This window comes from Artemia franciscana, chromosome 5 (assembly GCF_032884065.1).
Source record: "Artemia franciscana chromosome 5, ASM3288406v1, whole genome shotgun sequence".
Taxonomy (NCBI): domain Eukaryota; kingdom Metazoa; phylum Arthropoda; class Branchiopoda; order Anostraca; family Artemiidae; genus Artemia; species Artemia franciscana.
In genome coordinates this window covers 8,053,332-8,075,714 of record NC_088867.1, presented here as the reverse complement: position 1 = coordinate 8,075,714, position 22,383 = coordinate 8,053,332, and the positions used below count along the sequence as shown (strand labels likewise).

At 36.0% G+C, this 22,383-nt stretch overlaps 1 protein-coding gene across 1 annotated transcript in view; it reads right to left on the bottom strand.

The window, feature by feature from the left end:
* LOC136026829 (beta-mannosidase-like) overlaps positions 1-22,383 on the bottom strand; it is a 95,669-nt gene that overhangs the window by 18,097 nt on the left and 55,189 nt on the right. Inside the window, exons 7-11 of the mRNA XM_065703531.1 lie at positions 17,743-17,998; positions 14,745-14,938; positions 11,306-11,496; positions 8,709-8,899; positions 1,894-2,006 (exon numbers count right to left, since the gene is read on the bottom strand). Coding sequence (XP_065559603.1) covers positions 1,894-2,006; positions 8,709-8,899; positions 11,306-11,496; positions 14,745-14,938; positions 17,743-17,998 — 945 coding nt within the window. The remainder of the gene's footprint in view (positions 1-1,893; positions 2,007-8,708; positions 8,900-11,305; positions 11,497-14,744; positions 14,939-17,742; positions 17,999-22,383) is intronic.

The following is a 22,383-nucleotide window of genomic DNA, read 5'->3' as shown; positions in this document are numbered from 1 at the left end:
TCATTATTGTGATGAGATGTTGATGTTTTTCCTATGTTTTTGCACTGTCCCAGCCTTGCGAACTCTGCTTTCTGTTGGGGCAAAATATTGTTTTTGTATTTTTTAAGCTGAATAAAGACAAAGTAGAAAGTTGAAGTTGAATATTGATTGGGTCGATTTAGTAGACGTGACACACGGAAAAGCGAATAATCAATTTTAATGCCATGCTTTAGATCCATATCGAGATCCAGTTGAGATTTAAAGGACAACTGCACAACTGAACTACCTTCAAAGCACTTAGCTCGCACAACGGAGTTAACTAGACCTGTAATAGTTGATTCACCAAAGCCCTTATTAATATTTACAATTCCTAGATTTTCCTTCTTTACGACCTTAGCATTGATGCGAAAATCCGGTGGCAGGGCACACCACCAATGAGGCAGAATCATTATCTTTCATAAACACCAGTAGCCTATCTCTCCGCTGCTCAACATGGTCGACTTTGTCTAAGCATCCTAAACTTGAAAGAAACTCGCTTAACGGAGTTGGAAGACCGCATACTAGCAGGTATTCTCAAAATGGTAAGCAGGTAATTACTAAAAGGGGCAGGAACTGTAGCATTTTCTGGCTTGGGAAGGAACGGCTACAAACGGTTTTGTTCATCCACATCCGTGCTAACAGACTCTTGTTTTTCATCCAGGAAATTTAACACTCGGAAATGAAATTTATTCTTGATACCACAATAGTATTTGGTTCACTCGGGAAAACTGGAACATCTGGCGGGTCCATAATCGTAAATCAAGGAACAGGATCATTTTTCGAGAATCGGTCCGATAGCAATTTGTAAAAAATCGGTCATGAAAGCTAAACTTGGATGTGACCCTCGGCGTTTCTCAAGAATATCCACTTTGAAAATACAACGACAAATTTCAAGTCTCTTTAAACGCATCTTTCCCAAAAATTTCCCTACTAGTTTAACAACAGTATCCTTATCTGCCTTTGTAGGCAGATATCCTTATCTGCCGTCATCCTTATCTGCAATTATTTGTTGCAATAATTTGCCTTTGTAGAAAGTTGGAAACTGGACAAATATACACAAGTCCATTTTACAGGGTATCAAAACTTACTTCCCCATGATCAAAATGATATTAAAAAACCATAATCCGTATTCGATCCAGCCAAAAGTAAAATATAATATTTTGTAATTTTAAAATTTATAACGTTTCGTAATTTTCTTACTTTGAGCAGTTTCGATTATTGAGCAATACAATTAAATCCAAAGTGTAATCCAGCTTACGTCCTCAGAGTTCAAAGGCTGACTGTTATTATGTTATTATAATATACATTATGATAATGCTTTGATATTATGTCATTATAATACCACAAATGGTACTTTTTCCCCTTCTGACCCCAAATAGGGAGAAAATAGGGTACTAAGTGATGAAATTTTTAAATTCTGAAATTAATTTTTAAATTTTTAAATTAAGCAAATTTTTCTGAGCATTTTTATGCCAAAAATGTTTATATTGCTCAAATGCCAAGGCTTGGCCTTTTTTCGTAGTTTTATTGGTCTAGGAATACAACAATATTTTACAGCCCATTCAAGTTATTTAACTTTTGAAATTTTACACCATTTTCATCAAATTCATGTTTGATGCTAAATCTAACTTAAAGATGAAATTAAATGTAAATTACATCTTGAACAAAATTAAATCTAAAATAAATTTAATTCAATCTTACTGAGTTTCACAAAAAAATGAATTATTGACTCTATGGAGACAATGAAATGAAGTTAATGCTCTTTCGGAGCGCCAAAAAGTACTTAAAAATATCCCTAAAAATTCCATGAACAACATTATGTAGCTTATTGACACTGTTTAGGTAAATAAATATGAAATCCATCATAATCATTACCCGTTTAATTGATCTGAAGCTTGGCATTGCTTGAAATCCGTACTCAGTTGCCATTCGTGGTATGGGGAAATTTTTTGGATCCCAAGCGTCCATGAAGTAATTATAATAGTGAACTAAAATGATAAAAAAAACTTAAAACAGAAAAATAAATGACTAAAAATTAAGATGTATTTCTATGGAGATACAATATAAAAGAAGCAAAAAAAATAACAACCAGAAAAAAATTGCATTTCAATTTTATTATTTCTGAAAATGTCCTAATAATGAAATTAAAGATCGATATCAAAATCCTAATTGTTCCTGTAGGCTCTGTATAACACAAAATATGCGGTAAAACAATTTGTGGCCAAATGGTAAAAAATGTTAGGTAATTTCTGGTACAAAAAATAAGAAGAACAGAAAGAAAAAGACAACTCCGAATTTGATGCTGCAATACATATGGTAAAGTAAATATATTACACATTAATGGAGTATATCCCCCCCCCCCCACTGAAAGAAAGTTAAGAAATGCAACATCTCGTTTTATACCATTCTGAATGTATTTCGTCGGCATTAATTAAAGTTTTATGCTAATTTCTAGCAAAAAAAAAACAAAAAAAAAAAAAAACAGATGAAATTATTAATAAATTGATTATTATCATTTTATTGATATATTTGGGAGTGTTTTACTTATGTATATGTAAGTTTGATTACAAATTATTTTATTGATATGTTAACAATAAATATCAAACATACCTCAAAGCAATGACTCATGATAAGTTATAAGCACCCGCGCGAGAGAACTGCAATTATCTGCATATTATAAGGCTGTGTATTTTTCATTTTACTAGGATGGTTCCGGTCAACTAGTTTCTCCATCGATTTGACAAAGTTTATTTTCTTCAAATGAAAGCGAAGAGCGAGGTTGAAACTTAAAACGAGCAGAAGCAAGCCTATGCATAGGGTTAGAGCGAAGACCTAGCCCCCATAGATCAGAAAAAAACAATATTTTAAAAAGTTCTTTGTTTTCGTTTGGAACATATATATATATATATATATATATATATATATATATATATATATATATATATATATATATATATATATATATATATATATATATATATATATATATATATATATATATATATATATATATATATATATATATATATATATATTTGTTTCACGAGTTTTAGAAAAATGTATTAATATTAGAATTTATGAGCATTTGGAGCGTCATAAACTTCTACATCCAAATCAGTTTGGTTTCAGGAGGGGCAGAACAACAGAAATGGCGATTTCATTTATTACTACTATAATTAATGATGCTCTTGATAAAAAGCTTAGGGTAGCTGGTATATTTTTGGACTTAATTAAGGCGTTTGACACTGTTGACCATCGAATATTATTAAAAGAATGTGAATTTTATGGATTAAGGGGTGCTACATTGGGTTTCCTTTGCAGTTATCTTATAATAGACACAGTATGTCAATTTACAAGGATTTTTGTCTAGTAAAAATGTCGTTAATTGGGGGGTTCCCGAAGGATCCGTACTGGGTCCGACTCTGTTTTTAATTTTTATTAATGATCTACCGCATGTTGTGAAAGCTCTGCCCAGAATTGACGACTTTGTTGACAATGGTCCGAGAAAGACCCAGCTTACAATGCCCTTATTTGCTGATGATACAACCTTGGTGTGTATTACCCCTACAGAACAACTGCTCATGTCAACGATAAATGCAGCAATGAGCAGGATATGTACATGCCTTAAAATAAACCACATTGACCTGAATATAGATAAGTCAAATTTTGTTATTTTCTCTCGATCTCCGAATTTTTACCCTTGGATTACGGAAATGATTTCGGAGCGAGGAATTATTAAACGAACAAGACTCACCAAATACCTCGGAATCAATGTTGATGAAACCCTATCATTTAAAAATCATGTGAAGTCAGTTTCGAAAATATTGTCACGTAACTTAGGTATCATTGACTTACTTGACTTGACTTGATGCTCCTGCGGAAATGCTCCGGTGTCGAGAGTGATGCTACATGGTGCCTCCATTTAGACCGGTCTCTTGCAAGGATGTGGACATCCTCCTGAATATTTGCCATGACTAAGAAGGCACCTGTCGTATCCTTCCATCTGGCTGGGGGACGACCTCTTGGGCGTTTCCTGCCGTGCAGCACGGGATTAAAGTCAAAAATCGTTCGTGCAGGAGTGTCGGGGTGCATGCGAAGGAGATGTCCGTACCAGCGTAGTGTTCGTTGGGAGAGTTGGACTGAGAAGGGCGTTTGAGCAGTTAACGCCAGGAGGTTCTCGTTGTAACAAAATCGTGCCAGCGTAGTCCTTCAATGCGGCGAAGATGTTTTGTTTGGGCTATATTTACGGTGCTAAGCACAGACTGAGTGGCCGGCCAACTTTCGGCTCCATAAAGAATCACGGATCCCACCGAAGCATTGTATATGCGCATCTTGGTCCTACGGCTGATAGAAGGTTTCCTCCAAACGGCACTTAGTCTCCCCACTACTGCTGAGGCTTTGGCAATTCGGTGCATTAGATCTTTAAGGATTGATCCGTCATTTGAGATGATAGAGCCAAGGTATGTAAATTCCTCAACAATCTCAGCTGGTTTGTCACCGACCATTAGGACTGGCGGGGGACGCGGCGAGTTACGCAACAAACATCACTTTTGTCTTCTGCCAATTAATCGACAGCCCTATCTTTAAGGCTTCATCAGCAAGGATTTGTAGGGCTTCTGTGAGCTTCGACGGTGAATCGGAGATAAGAGCAAGGTCATCGGCATAGTCAGCGTCTGAAAGTACTCTATCACCGTAATGCAACCCAAACTGGAGGCGGTTTATGGTCCGAGTCATAATGTAGTCGATGACACAATTAAATAGTTCTGGGGCAGCAGCACAACCCTGACGGACTCCAGTATTGATTTTAAAAGATGAGCTGCGTCTGCCATTGACTTGCACGCAGCTCTCAGTCCCTTCGTGGAGCCGCTCGAAATGGTTGCAGTACTTCGCTGGTAGTCCCGTTGTTTTCAGTATGAGCCAGAGTGATTGCCGGTCGACAGAATCGAAAGCAGCCTTGAAATCCACAAAGGCAACATACGATTTTTGTTGAAATTCTCGAGTCTTTTCTATCAGCTGCCGCATTGTGAATATTTGCTCCACGGTGGACCTTCCTGGCATGAAGCCAGCCTGTTGGATCCTTCGTTGGCTTCTGAGGAAAGTGGTACAGCGGTCTAGGAGGGTCATAACAAAGAGCTTTCCGGGCACAGAGAAGAGTGTGATGCCACGATAGTTGGAGCAGATTCTGCGACTGCCTTTCTGTTTCCAGAGTGGCAGAATGATGCCCGATCGCCAGTCTTTTTAATCCATTCTGTACGAAACACTATGGAAAACAGTACTTGGAGCCAGAGAAGGGTCGTTGCCCCACCATATTTCAGCAGTTCTGCAGGGATACCACAGACACCTGGGGCTCGGTTGTTTTTCATCCGTTTCAGAGATTTCAAGACTTCTGTAGAGGTGAAAGGGTGGTGCACACTTGCACACGGGGCATCAGGGGTGTTGGATGCAACTTGAAGAAGGTCAGGGTCGAGCTGGCTATCACGGTCCAGGGTTAGAAGTGAAGAGAAGTGATCCTTCCGGGTAGACAGTTGAGCGCTCTCGTCAGTGATAATATTTCCATCATTAGATATGATAGGGCCTAGGGAGGATGGCTTTCCATCTGTAAGATCCCGAAGGTGTTTGTATAGAGAGCATGTGTCACCCTTTCTGGCGGCCTCCTCGAGATCCGCGGCCTTTTTCTCGGTGAACAGCTTTCTGTCTCTGTGGAGGAATTTATTTCTTACGCCGTTTAGACGTCTGTAGGTAACCATGTCCTTCGCTAGGCGTGCTTTACGACGCTGTTCAATAATATCTAGAGTTTCCTGCGATATCCAGGACTTTTTTCTGGGCTTCAGACGACCGATAGTACTTTCGGCCGAAAGCAATACGCTGTCCTTGAATAGTTGCCATGCTTCTTCAGATCCCGAAACTTGATCAAGACAGTCGAAACGGTTTGAGATGGAGACAGCATAGACCTGGCGCGTGTTGGAGTTTGCGAGATTGTTCAGGTCTAATTTGGGAGGACGGTGGTCACTTTTCTGGGCTTTCAGGCGTAGTCTAAGGTTAGAGACGACAAGCCTGTGGTCGGTGTTTCCCAATTCTGCACTTCTGTAAGTTCGGCAATTAGTTATTGAGGAACGCCATCGTCGGGACACGATTATATAGTCTAACCTCTTTTTTGTTCGTCCGTCATTGCTATACCAGGTATATTTATGAACTTCTTTCCTTTGAAAAAGGGTGTTGGTGATCACGAGATCGTGCATGTTGCACAGCTGAAGGAGCCTTAGCCCATTGTCGTTCAAGCAGTCGGGTGTTACAGGTCCTAGAACATTGTTCCAAACGCCGTCTGTATCTCTGACAGTGCCGTTGAAGTCGCCAAGAAGGGTTAAAACATCATGAGGGGATACTTTTGCTAGGATGCTAGACAGCTGGGCGTAAAAACGATCTTTCATCTCATCTGAGGCTTGGTTTGTTGGGGCGTAGCAGACAATGATGGTCCATTTTCCATGTTTATGCTGGATTTGCGCTGTTAGTATCCTGTCTGATATTTGCTCGTAAGAAAGGAGGCACCTCCTGGTCCGAGAGTCTAGCACAAGTGCGACTCCATTAGTTTTGGTTCTCTGATCACCCGACCAGATTAGGTGATAGCCTTCACCGATGTCTTCAGAGTCGTTTCCTATAAGGCGAGCTTCAGTTACGCCTGCTACAGCCACACCAAAACGCTTGAGTTCTAGCGCAAGCGCAAATTATGCGCAAATTAAAACATATTTTCCCCCAAATGTTCTAATATATTTTTCCCTGATTCACCCTTACATTTTGTATTGCTCGTCGATTTGCTTGGTACTTCCCCTTCGATAGTTCGTCCAATCCGTGTGATCCAGAACTATGCTATCCGAGTTTTTTGCGGTGTTGGGAACCAGGAGTCTTGGAGGTCTGTGTGTAGAGATTTAAATATGATGCCTGCACCTGGATTACGTGATTTTTATACGTTGATTTTTATATATAAGTATTACAGTGATAGCCTTCCTGATTGTTTGACAGGAATATTTTGTGAGAGGTCTGATGTTCACCCCCACATTACTCGGATACGAGGTAATACTGAGGTTCCTCGATTAGTTTCAAGTAGGTTTTCTTTTTCACTTATTTACAGAGCTTCAAAACTTTGGAATAAACAGAGTACAGATATCAAGGAAATAGGTAGCCTTGGCCAGTTTAAGTCTGATTTACGTGTGGAGTTGCTCGGTAGGTATGCTTTTGAAACAGATTAACTAAAATAAATTTTACATAGGTTATTCATTTGTAATATTTATGGTTTTTTTTTGCTGTCTTGGGGTCAAGCAAGGTAGTGTATTGTTTATGCTTTTTTTTTTTTTTTTTATTTCGGTATATGGTCTCATTCTCACAGCCTCGTAAGCTTCACTTATTTTGTGCTATTGATTAAAAAATGTTTATTTCTAATAAAATTGTTCTACTACTACTACTACTACTACTACTACTACAACTACTACTACTACTACTACTACTACTACTATATATATTACCGTGAATTTCCACGAATTGGTGAATGTCTAAAATACCTTTTGTTCTCCTTGGATTTAGTCAGCGTTGCCAGTAAAATTTTTCAATTTAACGCAAAGTTTGATGATGACAGGTTATGTTAAAACAGATTAGATTTGGTTAGGTGAGGTTAGGTTAGCTTAGTTTAGGCTTTTAACTTATTTAATGATATTTAGAACCAAAATTAACGACCTAACCAAAACAAATATAGTCTAACCTAAGTTTAACTTTTGCCATTATAGCTTGCATCAGACTGAAAAGGCTGACTGCAAAGCTTGGTCATGGGTTCGCCGTGGGACCCCGGCACTGGGCACGCTTCTATATATGGATTCTCATTGTCGTTTGTCTTCTAACCGCAGTTATACAATATCCCAGGATACAAATTTTCCCGAAAAATGGGAAATACTGTGTCTTTTCAAAAGTATTTGATTATTTAAGCAAGTCCGATTTCTAACACCGATTGTTAACTAAGCTCCAAACTCTTAGTTTTCCTTCTTAAGGTTTTTGAATTGATGTAATCCCTTGTTAAGATGAATACAAATTTTTTTGGCAACTGCCTTTTTTTTGCTCTTTAAGCAATTTAATGACTTTTTATACAGTAGTCTTTTCAAAGATATTTGATTTTTCAAGCACGTCTGATTTGTAACAACGATTTCTACCAAGCTACAATATTTTGGTTTTCTTTTTCAATGTTTTTGAATTGTTGTAATCCCTTGTTAAAATACATACTTACCAGTTACCACTTACCAGTTTTTTGTTCTTTACGCTATTTAATATCTTTTCATACTGTACCCAATCTAAGATATTTGATTTTTACAGCAAGCCCAATTTCTAACTATGATTTCAACTAAGCTTCAAACTTTTGATTTTCTTTTTTCTAACCGCGTGTGTTAGAAAACACACTTTGCTCTTCATTTTCATTTTTCCGAGATGAAAAGCTTCAAAATTGTGATTTTCTTTTTTCTAACCACGTGTGTCTTTGCTCTTCATTTTCATTTTTGACTTGCTCAGATTCTCGGTGTCGCTTGTCTTCTAACCGCGTGTGTCTTCGCTCTTCATTTTCATTTTTGACTCTCTCGGATTCTCGGTCATGTGATTGCACAAATATATTTTTGAACAAAATCTTAGCCAAAACACAATTAAAAAAATATGCTTACTGTCTCCATAATTGTAGCTTCCAGGATTAATTGCGACAAAATCTTCTTCTTCCGAAGCTAGTCCATTCGAAGGAGACGAAACAACAAAAGGTCTAGAGGAATCTTCTGCAATGACTATAGGGCGAATAGTCTCCACGTATAGTTTCTTATAATCAGCCTTATAAAGCTCAAAATTTGAGTTTGTTCCATACCTGCCAAAAAATAGTTTTTAAGAAAACGGTCAGTTTAACAAGAAACTAAACATCATAAATTATAGCAGTGCCAATTTTCACAGAAGAAAATTATCGAAACAAATTAAAAATATTCCCTGAAAGCAACACATAAATATTGTTAAAACCATGAAATCTTAGAGCAATACCAGCCAACATGTCTTTTTTTAGCTAGGTTACCTAGCCATAGTCAAGCAGGTAAGATGAAGAGGTAATAAATCACAATACCTAGGTTCAAACCCCGAAGATCCTATTTCTTTTACGATAAATTTTTCTTAAAATACCTTAGTCAAAGAAAAGGCCTATAGAAAACTAAAAGGTATGAGAACTCGATTTGCTCTTTAAGAAAAAACTATAGATCCAACCATCGGTTACCTATTAAATCCAAAAACTGACTACATATTTTAAAAACTTACTACTACATATTTTAACTACCACCATAACGTGTTGTAGAGAACCTGTCATAGGGTAGCACACAAGCTGGATTTTTTTGGGGGAAGGGGGACAGGGAACAGATTAAAAAAAAAGTACCTAAGACTGACAAATTATACGCGAATAGTATGCAACAATGAGCCCTTCCCAATGCGCATGTGCCTGAATATGGGTATTCACTGTTTTAGTTCAACTGGGTAAAGTTATACTGTTTTGGTATTAGTAGCTTATAGTTCACGCAGTAACTGTGTTATAGCGATGAAGGTACGATTCATTTCAGTTTACTATTGTCTTTGACAACAGATTCGAAACTTATTAGGGTTCCCAGGTCGGGTTCCACACATAAAAGCCACAATATTATCTACTTAAAGGCTGAAACATAATAGCTAACACACGAAGGAAATACAAAGAAGAAAAAGAACAAAATAAATATATATAAAAAGAATAAAAATCTATTTGAAATATTCAGCCCCCTTGCTTTGGCCTTTAATTTACTAAACTGAAATATTTTTTTAACATTTCTTAATAAAAACAAAGGACGTTCATTGTGGTTCATTTTGATTTAATTATTCTTATTTAGACAATAACTGAGCTTATTTAATACCGGTACTTTAATACAAATACTGGACTTATTTGGACATATAAAGCATAAGAATGTGATTTAACTAGATAGATTTCAATATTTTTAAACTTCAACGTTTATTAATTCCCTAAACACAATATTAACAAAACAACTTAATTGAAATTAAGACAACAGAGGGAAAAAAGGTCAGAAAAAGCTTGACTTACTCAGCTTCAGATAACCAAACTAAAAAAAAAAAAAAATAAAATAAAAAAAAAAAAAAAAAAAAAAATCTAACACGAAAACACTTTCAGTCATCTCAAATAAAAATGAAACAAAAAAACACAACAGCTCAGACAACTGAGAACAAGCCACGAAATTCATAATATTTTTTCAAGTTCCAAACTCAAACTCCATAGGTACTGCCCATAAAATATCCTCCATAGATATACAAAGTAGGTAAAAATTTACGATAACAGTAACAAATTACAGCTAAAACGCTTCAAAAACACCGAACTAGGAATACTCCTCCAAGATCTTGTCCTTCCCCTATCCCCGTAAAAAAACCATGAATTTTACGATTTTCAATATTTTCTAGTGATTTCCCCAAATACTTCTCTAATTAAATAACTAATCTGGACACAATTTTTCCTCAAAATTCACCAAAAAGTTTTATCTACAATTTTGTCTTTTATCTACTCTATGTCTTGTAAAATATACCAAGTTCGTGTAGGTAATTTTCACTAGTTCCTTCTTGTTTCACATCTACCATTTGGCTGAATCAGGTTTCCTTTAGTATGTAAATGCTAACTCAAATTGTACACCTTTATATTACAAGTAATACGATTTTATGTAAGTTCATTCAATTATATGTTACCGTAAATGTTCGAAATTCGTGAATGTAAACGTTCGTCGGTAAATGTTGACATTCCTTTTTTTCTGCTTGGATTTGGTCAACTTAGCCAGTCAACTTTATCAATTTAATACAAGGTTTGATAATGACAGGTTAGGTTAGGTTTATGTTGGGTGTTTAACATATTTCTGATATTTATAACAAAATTTAACCTAACATACACTAACCTAACTTTAACTTTTATCATCATAGCTTGTATAAGACCGAAAAAGCTGACTCGCAAAGCTAACTGAATCTAAGCAGAGAAAAAGGAATTTCAGATATTCACCGGTAAATATCGGCATTAACCATATTCCGGATATTCACAGTAACATATACAGTACAAAATGATATATAATTTTCCTAAAATGCAGTTTTAGAAAAACCCATACGTGCCTTGGTTGAATTTGATCAATTTGGCTTCTCAATGACCACTATAAGGAATACACCTCTATAAAGTGTCCTTATAATATTTAAAATAGTAACAGAAATAAAATACTACCAATTATCACGCAAAGCTTTTTCATTTTCATTATTACCAGCCCAAACAATAATGGAAGGATGATGTTGGAGACGACGGACTTGATGACGAATTTCTGCAGAAACGGTGGAGAGAAACCAATCTTTAGATGGATACATGGAACAGGCAAACATAAAATCATGCCAAATTACTAATCCCAGTTCATCAGCTGCCTAAAATAATTAACTGATAGAATTAAGTTAAGTTCTGATATGAGACGAATATCTTAAGCAATCATATGCCACATGTTCCGATGAACAAAAAAAAATATTGAAAACAATTCAAACTTCCTTACTACTCCAAATGCTATAAAAACAAATTGCCCAGCTACCAGGAAGAACTTTTTTCAAAATTGAAAAATGAAAGATTGGGACGGCCATGATATATTTCATAAATGTTTAAGAACCTATACGACATCAGATTATTGAATATGGGTATAAACCACATCAACAGAGAACACCGTATCCACACTATTCAACAGAATAACATCGCAAAGATTATCCAGAAATGTTAACGAGCTTTATGTCATAATTGCCACATCCTTTTGTTTTAGCAATAAAAAAATTAATTTTCCGAATGCCATAAAATTCTTTTTCACCGTTTGCTATTTTTGCTTGTGGCAAAAAATATTTTCAAAAAAATACAGGTTTTAATATTTTTATTTTGCGCTTTAAAAGACTATTTCTTATATGGGTATATTTCTTATATGGTTATATGGGTTTATATGGGTATAAACCACATCAACAGATAACACCGTATCCACACTATTCAACAGAATAACATCGCAAAGATTATCCAGAAATGTTAACGAGCTTTATGTCATAAGTGCCTCATTCTTTTATTTTAGTAAAAAAAATTAAATTTTCCAAAACCCATAAAATTCTTTTTCATCGTTTGCTATTTTTGCTTCTGGTAAAAAATATTTTTTAAAAAACGCAGGTTTTAGTATTTTTATTTTGCTCTTTAAAGGGCTATTTCTTGCCTTTCATACTTCTTGCCTTCAAATTTTTTACAATGAAGCCGAAGTAAAATTGAACTTTGGAAATGGCATTTGTTGTTAAAAGCTAGACATGGCGTTATATACTTCGCTGTTAACAGCACGTTGTGTGGGGAGGGGGTGCTAAAGACTTCAAAGAGGCACATTCTCTGTGTGGGACCAATTCAGCCCTCCCATCATATAGATTTCAGTCCTGGTAGGATACCAGTCAAAACATGATTCAACACAACCATCTTTTTGGTAAAAAGTTAGCAGTAGTGATTTCCAGCTGGATGCGTTGGAGGGGCTAAGGGAAAACCATTATGGCCCTCTAATCACACAGACTGAAGGCCTTTTTTGAATTTAAACCAAATAAGTTGCAATAAGCCATCTTTCCTGCTAAAAGTTGGTAGAAAACTAGGGTTCCAGCAGAACAACATATTGAAAATTTTATTTTTCAAAAATATTGAAAATTTGCTTGCTACTGACTGAAACAAGGTACAACATGCCTAGAATATTTTTTTTCTGGGGGGCGGGGTGAACCAGTCCACTATTATGCAGTCATTAAGAACAAACGCACATGTAAATTTAGGTTCAATAGGATCACGGCATGTGGGTGAAAGATTCCAACCGCACAGACAAAGTTCAGTAAAAGTTTAAAATAGCAATGTTGACAATTGGTTAATTTTTGTTTAAGATTAGATTTAGTTTTGGATTATTATCCAATTAAGTTCTACTTTTTTTTCGATGAGTTTTCAAGGAAATTTTAACGAATTTTGTTCTTAATGAGACATGTACACCGGAAGCAAATTTAGTTCGTTGGTTTAATCTCACAAAATTTTGTAATCAATTAGATTTGGTTTATTCTACAAATTATATTAAAAAAAACTTGAATTAAATACAAAAAAAACTTAAAGAGCACTAAAAATAAAAGCAATAAACTTTGACATATATATCCACTCGACATCCACTAGACCATTTCAGCGTGTAAGATAATGGCGCTTTCACAATGAACCGCAAACCTTTCACACTAGCATAACTCAAGACTATCTAACGTTACGTACCCTCATGGGGCATATTTTTCGAATAACGTCGTAGATTTTAGCTCTATATAGAGTTTTATGCTACTTAAGTTTATGTTGCGTCATGAAAAGTCATTGACCCGTATGGTTAAGTTATTTCTAAATTTCTTTTTTTGAGGGGGTATTTTTAGTTAATAATGCGAGAACTGTCTCGTATTCTTGAAATGTCTGAAGCGATTATTCAGGTCATAATTCAGTGAAACGAAGTAATATTTAAGTTGTGCTGCCAATGAAGAAAAATGTTCACCAAATTGCTCGGTAGCTTTGTTGTTTTTGATTTTCCAAAAGTTCACGAGATACACAAATGTGGCATCGAACAACATCTTACAATCGAACAACAACAAACTTACATCGAACAAGACCAAATGTGCATTCAAATATGCTTTATGTACCTGAATATACACCGAATCTTCTTCTTTATTAATAAAGTAAACGGTAACAGAATCTAATATTAAATTATTAATAAACAATAACAACTCATAATAAAAATAATAGTAGCTAAAATAGTAACTAAATAGTAGTTTAAAATAAACTAATTATAACTAAACTAATAGAATCTAATGATAAACTTACAAATCTAATAGTAAGAACCTGTAATAGTAAGCAAGAATAAAACCTTTCATTTTCGTTTCCTCCAATCAGTTTAACTTCAGATTTATAAGTGTCTTTGTTGCCGTTGGGTTAAAAAATCCACTATATTCATCCAGAATTCAAGGAAAATGTTGAAAGCATCCAACTTGCTACTACAACATCGGACCAGAAATTGTTGCACTGGCAAAACAGTCATTTCGAAAAGAGATTAATAGCAAGAAGTGTCTAAGAAAACCAAGGATAAGATGCAAGCTATAAAGATCCACCAGAAGTCCTTCTTATCTTCTTATTACTTTGTAATACCAATTCAAGAGCTACCTAAATTAAGGGTACTGCGAGCAAGGATACTATAAATTAAGGTACTACAAGATACATTACCACTCTTAGATTAAAAAAAAATCTTTTATGGGTTTTTTATTGAAAAACAGCTTTTTCTGGTATTTTCTTTGAAAAATCGAAAAAAAAACCAACAGAATTACCCCCTAGATTCTGAACGATACGTGTTAACCCCCCTCCCTATTATTTTCAGGAATTGGCTTGACTACACCGACTTTTATTTTTTAAACTCCTTCTAGTAGGCTATTTAAAAAACGATTACAATAATTTATGAAGCCAAACAACAGCAGGGGGGGGGGGAGTTTGTACCAGACAACTCCCACTTTGAAAGGCCCTGATATTGTTACATACAATTATATTAAGACTACGATAGCTTACATTTGCAGTAAAAAAAAAAAAGCTTCGTTGTTGCTCAATGACCGACATCAAAGTTTACCTGGTAAAACTCAGCTGCTTCGAACATACCTCCTCCCCAAATTCTGAGTGTATTATGGTTGGCTTCAGCTGCAGATCGAACCAAAAATCGTAGTTTTTCTGGCGTAGAGTTTTCAGGCAAGATATGGCTGGGTATCCAGTTGGATCCTTTGAGGAATATGGGCACGGAATTGATCTTGAAATAAAATGATAGTCCTAAAAAACGAAGATGAAAATTATATTAAAATCAAAGATGCTTTATAAAATTTTATAGACAGAAGATTATATTTAACCATGTATATTCTTAAAGTAAAACAACTATCCTTCGATTCTTTTTTTATTTAACCCGTCTCTTGATTCAGAATTATCGTTCCACTTGTAAATGAAAATAGGGGTTGCTAACCGTATTGGAAAATGGTTTTAGAGATGCAATTTTCTTTTCACATACTTTTTTTCTAGCAGGTATTTCTAAGGATTTTACACTAATTTTCTTCTGTACTGTCTACTCGGATTCTATTCAAAGAAGTAGCGTGTAAAATTACTCTTGAAAGAAGTATTACAATTTTGCATCGTAAATCTTAGAAAATTGGAGAGCCATAAAGACAAGTTTGACAGAAAAAGCAAAATAAGATGGGGCAAACTCTAGCATGTGTTTTAATAGCACTTGCTGTCAAGTAGTTTTTTCGGCAAGAACAGCAAGATAACTGGGAAACACTCGAGAAGAAAAAAAGATAAACGGTTAAAAAAAAAAGGATAAACGAACCAGAAAATGCTGACAGATTGTAGGTAGTTTAAATTCAGAAAAAGGTATTAATATAAGACTTTGGATAAAAATGGCTTTTAATTAACTAATAATATTTACCATTAAAGTGCCAAGGACATCAATATGAAAACTTCTTAGAAACGAACGTGGTAACAAACTGTTTGCCACCAACAGCCTCCCCTCAATACTTTACCATAGAATGGTCCGATTGAAACCATCCCTGTCATCACAGTTTCCCAGGTCCAAGAAAAACTCGAACACCTAGATATTAGGAAAGCCTCTTACCCCGGCGAAATTCCTATAAGGCTGATACACGCATGCTCCTCCTTCCTGGCCACGCCATTGGCTATGATGTATAACCAGTGTCTACTGGAAGGCGTTTTTCCAGATAAGTTTAAAAAGGCATATATCACACCTATTCCGAAAAAAACATCACCGACCTCACCGTCAGACCTTAGGCCGATTTCGAAGACGCCCATTATCTCGAAAGTCTTTGAAGATTTTATTCTACAGTGGCTACTAGCAGAAGTAGAACATAAAATCGACCCTATGCAGTTCGGTTTTCGTCGAGGGCACAGCACAGCACATCATCTGGTCAGATTACTTCATGATCTACTAGAGCATCTAGAGATTTCGGAGGCCCTTGCTGATATAATAATTTCTGATTTCGTGAAAGCTTTCTATCTCCTTGACTACGAGACTGTTATCAATGAAGCCCGTGCCCTGGAGGTCTCGCAGTTTCTGCTGTGCATCATCGCGTTTCCTTTCTGGTCGTCAACAGTGCGTACAACTTTAAAACGGGGAAGCATCCAACTTCCAAGACATCAAATGTGGAGCAGCCCAAGGAAGCAAGCTAGGTCCCATCTTATTTGTCATTGTAATCAACCGACTGATGAGACAACATAAACAAAGGTACAAGTTCGCAGACGACTGTTCAATAAGTATACTACGATTCCTTCTACAAACACACGACCAACTCGAGCCCCTGGTTGCAGAGCTTCGGGATCAAGCTGATCAAGTGAAGCTCCAGCTAAATCTTGAGAAAAGCTGTGTGTTGCGTGTCAACTTCCTAAAGAAGAAGAGCATTGACGAGCCTGCACCTCTCCAAATAAAGAAATCAGTTAAAATACTCGGCATCACACTAAGTGACGATATTAGGTTCGGAGATCACATCAACCAGGTCACAGCAAAAGCAGCTGGTCTTCTAAAATCCTTTGCAAATCTCAAAAGCTTTGGAATGACAGAACAACTCCTTCTTTCGTGCTACAAAACTTATGTAATGCCCATAGTCATGTATGGCTGTCCTGTCTGGCACCCATCGCTCACAGAGAAAGACAAAAGTCAGCTTGAAACAATTCAGACAAGAGCCTGCAAAATAATTCTTGGATCAAATTACAAAAACTACGAAGAAAGCTTGAGCGAACTCAGGCTCCCAACCCTGGATGAAAGGAGGCACGAAACACTGATGAAGTTTGGAGCTGACATCCTGAAGTCCCCAACGCACCGAGATATCCTGCCTCAGTTTACTTCAGTGACTCACGCAAACAAGACGAGGGTGGCAACTTTTAAAGAGGGAAAAGAACTGTTAGAATGCCCGCCTACACACTCAGCGACAAGATTTTTAAAATCCTTCGTTCCATACTTCGTGAAGCACTACAACGACAATATCCTCAAATCGAAGTGATAGCTCATCATGTGTGTTCTTTATATTGCGTCTTTTTGCGTTTTTCTATTTTCTTTTTTTGTTTGACGATACCCATGTTATTGCATTGTGATAAAGGGAAAGAATAAAGATTATTATTATTATGTAGGGAGCGACCCAGCTCAATAGTAACCAAAACTTAAAAAACAGAATTTTGATAAACGCAGATTCACCAAAAGAATCGGATTTTAATGGTGACTTCAAATATATAGGTTTCATCAAATTCAGTCTTACCTATCAAAAGTTACGAGTCTGAGAATGTTTGCCTTATTTTTGAAAAAAGGGAAATATCGCCTAAAAGTAATAGAATCCTAACAAAAATCACATCATCAAATGCGGCGTATCATAGAACCCTACTGCAGAGGTTTGAAGCTCAAATCGGCAATAATGTGCGATTTTGTATTATTTTCAAATTTAAAATTCAAAGTTTACCACTTAATATTAAAATATTTTCGGACTTTTCCTGACAGCACAATTATGCACACTGTAAAGAAAAAAGAGAGAAAGAAACAAATAGACTTAGGAAAATTGGTAAAATACTGAAAACAGAATCACCTTGTCCATCCACCTCCTCAGCAGTTTGAACCAGCTCAATCGTTCGGAATCCAAATAGGAGGTTCTTATAAGCAACATCTTGACTAGTTTGCAGAGTAACAGACATCTCATAAAGACGTTGACTACCATATCCTCTTGGCCACCATAGCTCAGGCGTAACGTCAACATTCACTGTTACTTCAGTGCTGCACTCTCTAGATTCAGTCTCTGCAAACGTGTAGAATTCGATGGTTTCTTGAATCTGAAGATCTTTGACCTAAAATGAAATAAAAAATTGACGAAATAATATCTGACATGCTCTTAAAGAGACTGCGGGCATTATCAGAACGTTTTGGACAGATTACACATTTTCATCCACAACTTAAAGCCAAGTGTGTCCATGGGTGGATTACCACACAATTTCCTGGGGTGGACAGTCTCGTTTGCTCTAAATAGTTTGGTGAACTGGGTCAAGTTTTGAGCGCCTATAACAAGTGACATAATGAACGCAGAAAAATCCTGGCTTGTAAAAAATCCTTTGTGATTGTGCGCTGAGATTCAGAGACAAAAAGTGTCATAGTCAAAAAATAATAAATTAATTGTTTTGAAGAAAAAAAGACATAACTAAAGACGTAGAGTACCAAATTTCCTTGGCCACTATGGCCAACCACAACGTCGGCATTAACTACCACATGTCTGCTGCATAATTTTATTTCTGTCTAGCTACCACTGAATACTAATAATTACAAATAACAAAAAGCGTCATAGTCGAATAGCTGTAACAAGCATTAATTTTTCTACTGAATAGCGAATACAGGCTATCACAAAAAAGATGACAAGCAAGTCCTCTTGGCCGCCATAGAAAGGACAAAAGTCAACATTGAGCCTGAATCCCTATTTATTGTACTGTGCAATAGTTTGGTTGTCGACGTTTTTTAATCATTTATACCCCCTCTGAGTGTTACAAAAAAAAGTTTGTGAGAATTCTAACCAATGATTTGTCTTGGAGTTCGGTGATATCTTTGTAGATTCAATAAAAATTTTTATCATTTTTTGGTTTACTTACTTTTTGTGTAAATTTGTTGATGTGTAAATTCTTTTCTAATTTGTTCCCTCTATGTTTTTCGAACTTTTATAAGAAAAGAGAACATATTTATAAAACAAAAAATGTTGAATTGGTTGGAGGACCTGTTCCTACTACTTCCAGATCTAAGTTTCCCATGGGATATAAAGACCGTGAAGTCTCGGACAGACTTTCAGAAGAAGTAAAGAGTAAGAAGGCCCTTGAGAAATTCCGTTCTTCTTTACGATGTATTTGCTTGAACCAACATTCTAGAGATGGATTGATCGATTGATTTTGATGTGAGTTTATGCTTGGGAGTTGTTACAGGAAAAATTTACGTAGTGTGTAAAAGGCCATCTTACTTTTTAATTAATTTAGTCACTTGTCCTTATCTCGGAGATCCCCCAGAATCATTAAAGGTATGAATCATATAGGTATGCAGAAACTGAATCAAGAGAATACAGCATGGAACCGACGGTCATGGAAAGATTTCTTGTTACAAATCACTATTATTAGACAATGAACCCAAGACAAAACTGACAAAAGCATATGTATAACTTATTTTGATTTTGTAGGGATGACCAATACAATGTTGACGTTATTACTAGGGATGTCTTATTACAACTCTCTATTACTAGACAATGGATCTAAGACAAACCTGACAAAAGCATATTTATAGCTTATTCTGGTTTTTTAGGCAAAACCAATACAATGTTGACATTATTAAAAAGGATTCCTCATTTACAAATCTCTATTATTAGACAATGGATCTAAGAAAAACCCGACAAAAGTATATGTATAGCTTATTCTGATTTCGTAGGGATATTATTATACAACGGATCTAAGAGAAACCTGAGGCAAGCATATATATAGCTTATATAGCTCAACTGGACTATCTGCCTTGGCTTTTTCACAGAGAAGCGTCTTTTTTTGCCCTTTTTAAGGATGGGAGTTATTTGTCCGATACAAAAGGGCAAAGGGACTACACCGCAAACAAGGACTGTCTGAAACAGTAGTGCTATATGTTGTTCGATTAAAGAATTACAAATCTCTACTATCAAACAGTTCGTGGTAACGAACAGTTGTAAGGAGCGACCCGGCTCAATAGTAAATGAAATTCTAAAAAACGGAGTTTTGATACTAAAAGATATATCAAAAGAATCGGCTTTTTATGCTGATTTTTAATATATATGTTTCATCAAATTTAGTTTTTGTCATCAAAAGTAACGAGCCTGAGAAAATCTGCATTATTTTGAAAAATAGGGGGAAACACCCCCTAAAAGTCATAGAATCTTAACAAAAATCACACCATCGCATTCAACGCATCAGAAAACCATACTGTAAAAGTTTCAAGCTCCTATCTACAAAAATATGGAACTTCGTATCAAACAGTTCGTGGTAACGAACTGTAGAAAGGAGCAACCCGGCTCAAAAGTAACCAAAACTCTAAAAAATTGAATTTTGATATCAATAGCTACATCAAAAGAATCGCATTTTAATGCTGATTTTAAATATACAAGTTTCATCCAGTTTAGTCTTACCCATCAAAAGTTACGAGCCTGAGAAAATTTGCCTTATTTAGGAAAATAGGGGGAAACACCCCCTAAAAGTCGTAGGATCTTAACGAAAATGACACCATCAGATTCAGCGTATCAGAGAACCCTACAGCAGAAGTTTCAAGCTCCTATCTACAAAAATGTGGAATTTTGTATTTTTTGCCAGAAGACAAATCACGGGTGCGTGTTTATTTGTTTTTTTTTTCTTTTCCCCAGTGGTCATCGTATCGACCAAGTGGTCCTAGAATGTCGCAAGAGGGCTCATTCTAACGGAAATGAAAATTTCTAGTGCCCTTTTTAAGTGACCAAAAAAATTGGAGGGCATCTAGGCCCCCTCCCACGCTCATTTTTTCCCAAAGTCAACGGATCAAAATTTTGAGATAGCCATTTTGTTCAGCATAGTCGAAGATTATAATAACTATGTCTTTGGGGATGACTTACTCCCCACAGTCCCTGGAGGAGGGAATGCAAGTTACAAACTTTGCCCAGTGTTTACATATAGTAATGGTTATTGGGAAGTGTACAGACGTTTTCAGGGGGATTTTATTTTGTGGGGCTGAGGAGAGGAGGCTATGTTGGAGGATCTTTCCTTAGAGAAATCTATCATGGGGAAAAAAAAATTCAATGAAAAGGGCGCAAGATTCTCTAGCATTACTATAAGAAAACAATGAAAAATAAACATGATAACGTTTTTTCAAATGAAAGGAAAAAGTAGTATTGAAACTTAAAACGAACAGAGATTATTATGCATATGAGGGGTTCTAAAAATACATTAGCATTAAGAACGAGGTGTTTAGGAGGAGATAAATACCTTGCTCTTTATGCTAAAGTATCTTCAGTAATTTCAACTATTTATTCTACGGCCTTTCTGATTCAGGGGTCATTCTTAAAGAATAGGGACAAAACTTACGATTCAGTGTAAAGAGCGAGGTATTAACGAGGGTACAAACCCCCTCGTATACATAATAAAAATATAAGGTTATGAAAGTTTGTTACGTAAGTTAATTCTTAAGTTACGTATATTTTTTACTAATAAAAACGTTCGTTAAAAGTTAAAAGTTCTAGTTGCCTTTTTAAGTAACCGAAAAATTGGAGGGCAACTAGGCCTACTTCTCCAACCGTTATTTCTCAAAATAGTCTGATCAAAACTAAGAGAAAGCCATTTAGCCAAAAAAAAGAATTAATATACAAATTTCATTTTAATAATTTATGTACGGAGAGCCAAAACCAAACATGCATTAATTCAAAAACATTCAGAAAATAAATAAAAAAAAAACTAATTTTTTTAGCTGAAAGTAAGGAGCGACATTAAAACTTAAAACGAACAGAAATTACTCCGTATGTGAAATGGGTTGTCCCCTCCGCAATCCCTCGCTCTTTACGCTAAAGTTTGACTCTTTGCCACAATTCTACTTTTTAAGACAATTAAAAGCTTTAGCGTAAAGAGCGAGAGATTGCGGAGGGGACAATCCATTTTACATACGGAGTAATTTCTGTTCGTTTTAAGTTTTAATGTCGCTCCTTACTTTCAGCTAAAAAAAATTAGTTTTTTTTAATTTTCTGCCAGAAGACCGATCACGGGTGCGTGTTTTTTTTTTTTTTTTTTTTCTCAGGGGTCATCGTATCGACCGTGTGGTCCTAGAATGTCACAAGAGGGGTCATTCTAACGGACATTAAAGGTTCTAGTTCCCTTTTTAAGTGACCAAAAAAATTGGAGGACAACTAGGCCCCCTCCCACGCTCATTTTTTCCCAAAGTCAACGTATCAAAATTTGAGATAGCCATTTTGTTCAGCATAGTCGAAAACCTTAATAAATATGTCTTTGGGATGACTTACTCCCCCACAGTCCCCAGGGGAGGGGCTGCAAGTTACAAACTTTGACCAGTGTTTATATACAGTAATGGTTATTGGGAAGTGTACAAACGTTTTTCAGGGGGATTATTTTGGGTTGAGGGGTTGAGGGGAGGGGGCTATGTGGGAGGATCTTTCTTTGGAGGAACATGTCATGGTAGAAGAGAAATTCAATGAAGGGGCACAGGATTT